The sequence below is a fragment of the Pongo pygmaeus genome, chromosome 6 (genome assembly GCF_028885625.2).
Source record: "Pongo pygmaeus isolate AG05252 chromosome 6, NHGRI_mPonPyg2-v2.0_pri, whole genome shotgun sequence".
NCBI classification, from domain to species: Eukaryota; Metazoa; Chordata; class Mammalia; order Primates; family Hominidae; genus Pongo; species Pongo pygmaeus.
The window spans coordinates 143,114,627-143,126,743 of NC_072379.2; the positions used below are offsets into that span (position 1 = coordinate 143,114,627).

Here is a 12,117-nt window from a genome sequence, read left to right on the forward strand (position 1 = left end):
TTTCAATAAATTCAATTGTAGTGTGCTGTCCCTTATGGTTACATCATGACTAGGGTAGAGCCATTGGAATACCAACCAAATTTTGGTGTAAATCCTTTATGTACTTTTGCAAGAATCTCTCCAAGACCTCACACCCTGTCTAAATTCTTTGGTTATGAATCACTTCCTTCAGTAACTAAGCAAATATTTAAAAAGTTTTGATTTGGTGTTCAAAAAACTACTACTAATGTGAGGCGATATCTTCTTGTGATTTTTCTTAGCATTTCTCTGGTAATTAGTGATGCTGAACACTTTTTCATATACCTGTTGGCCATTTGTATGTCTTCCTTGGAAAAAATATCTATTTAGTTCCTTTGCCCATTTTTAACCTTTTTTGGGCTATTGAGCTGTGGGAACTTCCTGTATATTTTGGATATTAATCCCTTACCAGATACATGGTTTGAAAATACTTTATCCCATTCTGTAGGTTGCCTTTTCATTTCGTTGATTGTTTCCCTTGCTGTGCAGAAGTTCAAAAAAGTAGTTTTTCTAAAAAGAAAAGCATTACTACTTATGTCACTATGTTCTAGAATTAAAGCCTTATCTTCTATCTTTCTATCTTCACTGGTGAGAACTGATCCATTTTCTACAAGAAATGAATAAACTATACTATCCCTGAGAAAACATCCATATTGAGTAATAATCTGACGTCACTAACCACTTCATTAAGTTCACCTCGTGGGGGATAAGAGATTAATTTTAGCAATTTTGTATATCTTATCTTCGTGCAACACCTGATCCCTAGAAGTTGGCCACCTTGGGTTGGTCTTGGCTTACTGGGACCCTTGAATGAGATAGGCGGGGAGGAAGCATTTCCACTTGACACTCTAAAGGTAAAAGGGCAAATTACAGAAAACAAACTCAAAATTGTTTAGTTATAAAATGTCTACGAAGACTATTTAAAATGTTCAAGGTCTCATGGATGCATTCCACTGAGGAGAGGTGAGTAGAGTTGTGTCTGAGATGTCCAGAGGAAAAACCCAACAAACAAAAAGAAGTTAGATGGTAGTGAACAGCAGTCAGAACTCAGACATACATTTCATGTGGATAAAAATCTTTCTCATTTCTTCTGTAGTAACTACTAAACTGAATAAGACTTTAAGTATAAATACTGCATTAATTTCCTTCCCCTATTTAAGAGCAGATGTTTGGGAGAAGAAATTATATTCCAATAAACTGAATTTTAAGAATGTAACTTCTTTTTTCCTTGATTCCCTGCACAGCTGGGTCCCAGTGTGGTCCTCATGCCTGGATGTATTGTTCAAGCAGAGTTTGGATGGTGATTTGGCTGAGACATTCTAGGGGGACTTCATGTTCAGATGGGTGGGCTCTCCATATGCCCTACGAATCATCTTCTAATCCTTCATTTCCATGACTGGTTATTTCTACATCTTTAGTGTGGTCCCTGGAAGCTCATGGGTCAGGAAAATAAAAACCAGACATGGGTGAGTGAGTTCATTCTTCTGGGGATTTCCAGTGATTGGGGCATTCAGGTCTCCCTCTTCTCCCTGATCCTGGCCATGTATTTGGTGACTATTGTAGGAAACACCCTCATTCTTCTTCTGATCAGACTGGACAGCAGGCTTCATACCCTCATGTACTTCTTCCTTAGTGTTCTGTCATTTGTGGACTTTTGTTATACAAACAGTATTGTCCCACAAATGCTGTCCCACTTGCTCTCAGCCCAAAAGTCCATCCCATTCCATGGTTGTGTGCTCCAGCTCTATGTTTCTCTGGCATTGTGTGGGTTTGAGTTCTTCCTGCTGGGGGCCATGGCCTATGACCGCTATGTGGCCGTGTGCCACCCACTGCACTACACGGTCATCATGCATGGAGGGCTGTGCCTGGGGCTGGCAGCCAGCTGCCTGGTGGCTGGCTTCTCAAATTCACTGATGGAAACAATTATCACCTTCCAGCTTCCCCTGTGTCACAATGTTATCAATCACTTTGTCTGTGAGACCTTAGCAGTGCTACAGCTAGCCTGTGTGGACGTCTCCTTCAACAAGGTCATGGTGGCCATCTCAGGGTTTCTGGTGATCTTGCTTTGCTGTTACCTGGTTCTATTCTCCTATGCTCACACAGTTGCTGCCATTTTGCGCATTCGTTCCACCCAGGGACGCCGCAAAGCCTTTGGGACCTGTGCCTCTCACCTCACTGTGGTTTGCATGTGCTTTGGGGCTACCATCTTCACCTACCTGGGGCCACAGTCGGCCACCTCGGCAGAGGAAAAGAAGATGATTGCTCTCTTCTATGGAGTGGTGTCACCCATGTTGAACCCCTTGATCTACAGCTTGAAGAATAAGGAAGTTACAGCTGCTCTACGGGAAGTTTTAGAAAGATGCAGATAAAGGGTCAAGACTCTAAGAACCTCTTGTTATCTATCATCAAAACCAAAAAGGAGATAATTGTAGACAGGACTCCCACACTTACACTAAAAGAAGACTATTATGGTAAAATCCTTGCATTTGAACAAAGTGTTCCTCCAAATGCTTAATTTGTTTTATATAGGCCAATATCTGAAAATATACATGTTAGGGATCAATAATATGGCTTCTTTGTAAACATCTTCTCTCAGATATCCAGTGACTTGGGGGCTTCACCTGCCCACTTTTGGTTTTATCAGTTTGTCAGTGCATAAAGGAATGGTCCCAGCTTCATCAAGCAGACCTGACTCCTGATCCTTGTTCTGTCTCCCACTACCTGTGCTCTCTGGCAAGTTATTTAAATAATATATGCCTTAGTTTTCTTTTTTTTAGATAAGAAAATTGTACTTAGCTTTCCAAGTGGAAGCCACTTTTAATGTGATATTGATGGGAATAATTTCCTCATGAAACAAACAATAAGGATATGCAACACTTATTAATGAAACTTATTAATGCATTTATTTAAGTGGAGTCAAACTGTGAGAGGCAGAAAATATTGAGAAATCATGGTTTAAATAAAATAGACATTAATTTAGATTTGGGCAAGGTAAGCCTGCCTAACTTGGAGTTACAGAAATTGAAGCTTCTATTTCTAATGCACTATTCTAGGCATATAATTTCTACCTCATAGTTCAAGAAATGGCTTGAATTTCAGCCAACACGTTCACATGCTGTCCATCAAAAATAAAGAAGAGGCCAGGTGGGGTGGCTTATGCCTATAATCCCAGCACTTTGGAAGGCCAAGGCAGGGGAAATCACTTGAGGCCAGGAGTTTGAAACCAACTTGGCCAACATGGTGAAACCCTGTCTCTACTAAAAATACAAAAATTAGCCAGCATGGTGGTACATGCCTGTAGTCCCAGCTACTCTGGAGGTTGAGGTGGGAGAATTGCTTGAACCCAGGAGGTGGAGGTTGCGGTGAGCTGAGATCACACCACTGTAGTCCAGCCTGGGTGATAGAATGAGACCCTGTCTCGAAAAATAAATAAAAATAAAGAAGAGAGGAAGGGGCATGCCCACTTCCTTTAGAGATCTTTTTAAGAACTCACACACAAAAAATTGCTGCATAAATTCTGCTGGCTGATTAAAACTTAGTTACTTGGCTACGTACATACTCAAAGGTGATAAGTGTAATTTAATTGTTAGTAATCATGTGCCTAAAACACAATCAGAGCTTCTGATATTAAGAAGGAAGGGGGGAATAAATATTGATGTATCTAATAATTTGTGACCATAGTACTCACAAGAAAATTAAACATATCAGCTCAATGAAAGACGAGGTGATACGGCAGCAGAATGAGATACAAAAGGAGCTAAGGATTATAGGTAAAGTAGGGACACACAGACACACACAACTATTTCAGATTTTAAAAGGACACTAAAGCAGTAAACAGCAAAAATTAATAATATAGAAAAGTTAATCTGTTGTTTGGAACCCAAAAGAAGATAACTGATACAGACAAAAGAGAAACAACATATGGATAATCGGTATTTCTGATGAAAAGACTGAATAAAAATATTTTTTACTTTTAACTATAATTAATAAAAATGTCATTTAAATAACAGAAGAATTTGTTTAGATGAAAGAGCCTTGCCATGTACCTGAAAATTAAAGAAAAGTAAAAATATTTATAGATATATTGGTAAAAATGACTGAATTTCAAGTATAATGAAAGGATCATAAAGATTCAGAAAACAAAACAGAAAAGTCACTTAGAAAAATGTTAAGCAAGTGCATTAATTTTCTAGTGCTGTGTAACAAATTGTAATAAATTTATAAGCTTAAAAGAACGTAAATTTATTATCTTAACATTCCTGCTGGTGAGAAGCATAGCTGGGTTCTGAGCTCAGGGTCTCACAAGGCTCAAATCAAGGTATCAGCTGGGGTTGTGATCTCATGTGGGTCTCAGAGTCCTCTCTCAAACTCACCAGTCATTGGAAGAATTCATTTTCTTGCATGTGTGTGACTGAGGTAGCCATTCACTTGTTTGTTGCTGGCTGGTGACTCCTCTAAGCTCCTAAAGGCCACCTCAAATCCTTAACACATGGCCCACTGCTCTCACTACATGGCAGCTTCTTCGTCAAGAATGACAGGAGAATCTGTATTGTGTCAAATCTCTCTGATGGCTAAGAAAGTCTGGACACTTTTGAAGTTCTCACCTGATTAGGTCAGGCTCACTCAGGATAATCTCCCTTTTGTGTAAATCCAATTCAGCTGATTAATTACATCTTCAAATTCTGTTTTTCCATATAGTGTAACATTGTCACGGGGTGAAATCCCATCATATGTCACAAGTCCTGTTCATATTGAAGGGGAGAGTATCGTACAGGACATGTACACCAAGAAGTGAGACTCCTGGGGTCCAGGTTGGAATTCAGCCTATGACAGCTAGAATCGGTCTTTGAAATATTAGATGACAGGGACAATAACATCTTTCTATAGAATCCTGAGTGAACATATTGTTAAATAAAAATTGCATACCTAGTTAAGCCATCATTCATTTTTAAAGGCGATAGATATATACAATTCCATATGCAAAAGTTCAAAAAAATTATTACCCATATACCCTTCATGATGACTGTAAAAACTCTAACAAAAATGTAGGCCGGGTGCAGTGGCTCACACCTATAATCCCAGCACTTTGGGAGGCCAAGGCGGGTGGATCAACTGAGGTCAGGAGTTTGAGACGAGCCTGGCAAACATGGTGAAACCCCGTCTCCACTAAAAAATACAAAAATTAGCTGGGCGTGGTGGCAGGTGCCTGTAATTCCAGCTACTTGGGAGGCCGAGGCAGGAGAATCACTTGAACCCTGGAGGCAGAGATTGCAGTGAGACGAGATTACGCCATTGCACTCCAGCCTGGGAGACAGAGCAATAATCCGTCTCAAAAAAAAAAAAAAAAAATTGTAGAAACAACTTAGAATGGCTTAAAATAAAATGCTGGGAGGCATGAAAGTTAAGTTGTGATAGGATAGGCAACAAATTAAAGCCTTTTGAGTAGATAATTGAGTTTTTTAAAAGATTGCAAATTGACAAGGCAGCCACTTCAGCTCAACCAGAAAAAGTGGCACGCTGTGACTTGACTAACTGGCCACGTGGGTGCTTGAACCAGCCAATGAGGCAGCAAGAGAAGGATGGGAGCCTCACTCTGGGCTCTGCAGAACTCCAGCCCCTGCCGCTGCCTCACTCCTATGCTTGGTGCTGCAAGCCGGAATTTTTCTACACTTAAAATGCCACCAGCATTTGGAAGTTCAGTTGGATACACCCCTTGAGATGGAAGCTGGGGGTGGACAGTCGTAGTGGAAGCTTTCATTTCCATCAACTCCGCTTAGCATTTCTAAAATATATTCCTGTCTTCTTCAAAGAGATGGAAGGTATACTCCATGCCACCACCAGCGAAGTGTCACAGATGTGCTCCATCATGCTGCCTGTCATGTATGGTGGAGGTCTCATCAGCAGTATCCTGGTGAATAATTTGGCAGTTGTTCAGTCATGATTGTTGGTGTTGCTTGTCAGGCTGTAGCTTGATTGTGGCTTCTTTCTGTAACATTATACAGGAACTTTACTTGTGTATAGGAATCATTGGAAGTCTTGGGCTTTCCTTTACCTTGAACCTAGCTCCATGATTGGCAAGCATTTCTATAGGAAGTGACCATTGGCCAACAGACTGGCCATAGCAGGCAGCCTCTCTATGCTGGCCTCCTCAATAAGGCTTTCTTTGGTATCTATGGATGGAGAGGAAGCTTCCTAATTCTTGGGGGCTTCCTAGTAAACTGCTGTGTAGCTGGAGACCCTATGTGACCAATAAGGTCCAAGCCAACGAAGGCAGGGAAAGAGGTCTAAAGAATTCCTTCAGGAAGCCGAAAAATTAGATGCAAAAAAGGTGCAGGTGATACAATACAGATATTATTGGAGGACACCCCAAAGAAGGGAAATGATTAATCTTCCAAACAATTAATACATTCCTGTACTTATCCCTGTTTACTCAGATATTTACTGTACCTCTCTGGAAATGTGCTCACATTTTTCTGGACTCTTTACACCTTTGGCCTTTCTCAGTAATTATGGCAAGAGTCAGTATCACTCCAGGAGAAGTCTGCCTTCCTTCTTTCCCTTCTGGCTTTTGTTGACACACAGCAAGGCCTTCTATGGGACTTGCAGCCAACACAAAGCAGATAAGGCCTCAAGTTCTCAAGTTCAGTATCTCTTTGCTGCTTCCATTACTGTGAACGGAATGTGCCATTTGCTAGCACCTTTATCCACCAGCTATACTGAGTTCTGTGTCTCTGTGGGATTCTTTGGATTTACCTTAGTGGCTCAGTTCCATATTGTTTGAAATACTGATGGACCTCATTGGACCCAGATGTCCTCCAGCACTGTGGGTTTGGTTACCATTGTGGAATGCTGCTGTGCGGGATGCTGCTGGGTCCCCCTGGGGCCACCATTTTTAGGTAATCTCAATAACTTATTGAAATTACAAATAGACATATGGGCATATGGCATAATCTTAATTATTGCATGTGTCTAGCTCTTCTTTGCTAGGTGATAGGTATCAATTATCAACTTTTGGTAAAAGAACAGAAAGCAGAAGAGAAGCAGGAAAAGGAAAGTAAAAAGAGAAGAACAGCATAGATGTTACTGAGAAGCCCAAAGAAGTTACTAAAGAAGAGGAATCCCCTAACTAGAAAGGCACAGAAGGTGGCCCCAAAGAAGAGGAGAGTCCAGCCTGTACCCATTCAGCTAAAAGGTAAATGGAGTAGTTCATGACCCAAGATATCTGAAAATATTCTACTGGCCTGGGATCTACCAGTGGTGCTCAATTCAGATAATAGACATTTGTGTGGAAACGATACCAGGTGTTCATTGATGGAATTTTTGTTTCACTCCTTACCAATAGCTTAAATTTAAAATGCCATATGCTTTGGGGAGGGGGTGGTTGATGGTAAAGGATGAGGGAAGGAAGTAGGTTTTGTTTTAATCTTAGCTTTTAATAGTGTCATGAAGATTTTAACATGTGCCTTACATTTTAGTCTTTAGAAATCTTCAGAGAACTTAACTTTTAAAATAATTCTGCTGAATTCATGTATTTTGAGTGTTGTGTTAAAAAGAAAAATCATAACTAACTTGAGACGAATTTAAAATTTAAAAGTAATCTTGCCTCTTTGGCATTTGTAATGTATTGTCAGATATGGTCACTGGAAGGTTTATGAATAGAAATGTTGGTTGAAAGTTGGAGATTTTATAAAATGCTGATGAATATATTTTTCCAGCATCAGTAGTTTTTCTGGCATATGGTTCTGCTATCTATATATTTAGGAAATTTGAAGCATAAAACTTTGGAAGCATCTTGGCTGTTCTAGCCAGATTGTACTTGTCGACACTTCTTGGGTACCATTTCTTGGGATACTTAGTAGAAGCCAAGTAAGTACTTGAGGGTTGTTTTCATTAAAGTACTACTTTGCTCCCCATTCAAAGACAGATTTTGAATGGTTATAAATTATTGCCCCTGCTCAAATCACTTGGTATTATTTTTCTCACTGTAAAGGTTAGTATTAAAAATTTCAAAACTATGTATTTGTGCCTTCTTAGTAAATACAGCACATCCAATTAAATGTTAACATATTTCAAACATTAGTTGAATTCAGCTTAGGTTTTCCCAAAGCCTTGGTTAAATCATGAGACTACTGGATTTTTTTCTGAAAGTTTTCTCCTTTGATTCACAGAGGTCTCATTTATATCTGATTCTAGCTTAGAGCTGTGTGTGAGATATACTCTGTGTGTGTGTGGTGGGTTTTGTTTTGTTTTTTTACTTTAATTTTTAGTTTCAATCTTTGCAAATTAAAGAGGGCCAGAAAAATGTGGCACCAAGCAAGCAGATAAGGATAAGGTTATGAGAGAAACTGCTAAGTGTGCCTAGTTTTAATGAGTATTTTTTTTCTCTTTTTCTGAGAAGGCCTTAAAGAAAATTATGGTATACTTAGAATTATTGGACACATACTTACTCTCCACACAAAGCTAAAAATTGTGTGACCCATTTCACTTACCTGAAAAGTAGAGAAGTGGATTCTACATCAGGATAAAAGAGGGGGTGGACCAAAACAAAAACTAAATAATTCTTATATTCAATGCATTTAAAGTACCCCTGTAATTGACAGAATGAACATATTAGATACAAAACCTTGTGTAAGAGGCTGACTTTTCCAAATAAACTTCTTTTATGGAAAAAAAAAGCTGTACGTTTCTCTCTGTTGAAAGGAAAGAAATAAAAGCCAAAGTGATAACTTAAAAATGAAGTTGCCACCCACAGGGGATGAGGACTTGGATAGAGCCCAGCGTCAACAAGTAAGTTTTAATTAGGTCTGATTAAGCACTTCCCTCTAGAAGGCCGTCCTAAACAATCTCTGCCTGCTTCACAACCCTGTTTATTTGAACTCAGTAGGTAGTTCATACTTTACAGGTGGTCTTTCTTCGTCTTGGTTTTTATCTCCATTTGGCTTACATATCTGAGCAAATTACTCACCTCTTGTGATTCCAAAATCAACCCCAAAGTGATATTACAAAGTTTTTGTCATGAAAATGTGATCAAATAATATGTAGCCAAAACAGTAGGGAGCAGAGATTTAGAGTTGTGTCAGACATTTAATAGATAAAAATATTTTTATTTTTATAACTTTTTGATGTTTAAGGTATTTTCTACCTTGTAAAACTTAGTTATCCATTATTTTACACTCTAAATAGATGCTTATTTTCATACAATCTTTATTATTTTATGTTTTTTTTCCCTAAAGGTTACCTCATAAATTATCTGTTTCATACCCCACAAAACCTGAATGTATCTTTACCTGAATTATTTAAATCATAAATTTTTCATTTTCTCCTGGATCATTTCCATAAGCACAAATTTGATATGCCTTTGCCATCTGAAGGAAAAAAGAACCTCCTTAAGACCACATCATGCCTACCACTTGAGAATAAATCATTTTTAGATTTAAAAAAATAGATCACATTATGCATCACCTTACAGACATGGTCCCATTTCACTATGCTCCTTTACATAGCGATTCCCTGAAGGAACTAACTGCACCTTTCATTCCCATGTTCTCCCCTTCAATCACTCCCCATGAGGTGGAAATTAAAGAAAGAAAAAATAAAATTAAAAAGAAAAAGAAACAAGCTTTCCTGTATTCAGCTGACTTATCCCAGAGGCAGCAACAGGCATGGCCCAGACCCAGGAAAAGCCTCAGTAAACACTATCTGAGAAACTAGGACACAAAGGAATGTGCTCTGGAGACACTCTCAGCACTCCCTCAACTTAGGGAGGAGAAAAACAAATTTTCTTTTCTCTTATGGTATGAGTTTATAGATTTCGGTTCTCTGTAACTAGTAACTTCAAATTTTCTGTTTTATCTAAACAGTACAGTGAAGACCATGAGCTGTCTGAGCAGGCCTGAGCAACAGCCACCTGGGTGTCATAGCAAAGGTTATGAGATAAGCCCATGTGAGATGCTAGAGCAAAGCCTAGATAAGCCATCTGGGATGTGTAGCAATGGTCATGTGTAATTCTGGGTTATGCACCTGTCACAATTTGATTAACTGCCTTTGTTCTGCCTCTGTATCCTTGCTTTCATGCCTCTACGCTTCATGCCACTGTAAGCTTGTTTCAAGCTAGCCCACTCCCTTTCAAAGGTGTGTATATAAGTCAAGTGCTGTCTTTGTTCTTGGCCCAGTTTTTGGATGTTAAGTCTGCTGGGTCTGCGTGCACTCAATAAAGATCCTCTGGTATTCACCCCATGGTCTCTCTGGTTCTCCTGATTCCTGCAACACTCAGTCTAAACTAAGATTTTGATCCCACCCTTTGTCCAAAATCGCTAGTGTATAAATCACTAGAATTTTTCATGTTGCTAAAACCAATGGTCAATTTCAGTCCTCATCTCACTCGGCCTCTCTAGCAGCATATGACACAGTGGATCCCACATTCTCCTTCCATTCCTGTTACTTTATCAGAAAGTTCTCAGACTCCTGTGCAGAAGCCACATTCTCTTCTAGATGTCTATATATTAGATGCTTCAGGATTCAAATACAATCTCAAATCCAAGTACACTAATACCCAAGTTGATCTCATCTAATTTTATAATATCAGTAAACACTAAGGACTCCCAAATTATACACACTCAGCGCCGCTCCAGTATCCAACTGCCTACTTGATAACTCTATTTAGATTTCCACATATCCAAGCAAGTCTCTACTTTTACTCCCCCCACCAAAATATTCCTCTTTCTTATCTTAATGTATGGCATCATAATTTTTATACCCTTGTTTCCTCCATTTTCATTAAATATTCAATCCATAATAAGCAAATCCTATTGTCTCCACATTCAAAATATTGATATTAGAAGCCATGTAGAATTATGCAAAGATTACCTGCCATGAAAAATTAAAGAGCTTCCTAAGCAAAATAAAATAAAATAAAATAAAATCTCTTTTTCAGTGTTTGAGTTTCATCTTTCATGACAGGTAATTTTTGATTGAGTGTTGGACACTGCATTTGGAAAACTGAAGGGGTAATTTGAGGCTCTACGTAATGTTATCCTCCTCAAGAAAGGATTTATTTGACTTCTATCAGGCAATTATCTAGGAGCTGCTTTACGAAGCGTTTTTATTTTTGTAATTTCTCCTTACTCCTACAGAAGAATACTTTAGAAATCCCAGCTGACCATATAGATGTTTAGAAAAGATCTGTTCCTTAATGAGCCCAGAAAGGTAGCTGTTGCTTTCTCAGTTCTTTGAGTTTACCATAAGTTCTGCCCATTTTCTTAGTCTCTTAACCACTGTTAGTAACACTGGTTTTAAGGCATTTTTTCAGTTTTATGATTCATGGTAAAAACAATTCCAAAGAAATATAGACATTGACACTCTCAGACATAACTATAAAATAACTGATTAACATATTAACATGTTTAAGAAAAGAGAAACCATGTTGGAGAATATTATTAAAAATCTGGAGTCTACTAAAAGGAATCAAATAGTGTTTTTAAATTTAATTTTTTAAAATAAAATTTACAGTCTCAATAGCAGACTAGAGAGAACTGCAGGGGATTTGTGAAGTAGAAGATAAGTCAGTAGAATATAACCTGATTCAGGGAAGAAATAAAAAAAGAAGAAAAATTTAAAACGCATTAGTGATTTACGGGATATGCTAAAAAGGTTTAACATTTGGATCATAATGGAAAGTTCTAATCTACTTGTAATTGCAGACTCTAACTGAAAGAAGAAAGAGAATGGGAAAAAGAATGGGAAAAAGAAATGGCAAAACATTTTCAAAAATTTAATAAAGTCATCAAAACAGATGCATAAAGTGTTGCAAATCTCAAATGAGAAAAATACAATAGAAACATACCTAGGTATATCAGAGTAAAACTGCTGCAAATCAAAGGTAACACAATTTTTCTTTTTATTTATTTATTATTTATTTTTTAATTTTTTTATGGGGGTGGTGGGACGGAGTCTCACTCTGCCGCCCAGGCTAGAGTACAGTGGTGCAATCTCAGCTAACTGCAACCTCCATCTCCCTGGTTCAAGTAATTCCCCTGCCTCAGCCTCCCAAGTAGCTGGGATTACAGGCTCATGCCACCACACCTGGCTAACTTTTTTGTA

The 12,117-nt window shown here is 38.4% G+C and overlaps 1 protein-coding gene and 1 pseudogene across 1 annotated transcript; both read left to right on the top strand.

Moving 5' to 3' along the window:
- The first annotated feature begins 1,454 nt into the window (after positions 1-1,454).
- Positions 1,455-2,387, top strand: LOC129041322 (olfactory receptor-like protein OLF3). Its single transcript, XM_054496803.1, has one exon. It carries the CDS (start codon positions 1,455-1,457, stop codon positions 2,385-2,387), a length of 933 nt encoding a protein of 310 aa, XP_054352778.1.
- Positions 2,388-5,693: 3,306 nt separating this feature from the next.
- On the top strand, positions 5,694-10,023 carry LOC129041648 (monocarboxylate transporter 1-like; annotated as a pseudogene).
- Positions 10,024-12,117: the final 2,094 nt, after the last annotated feature.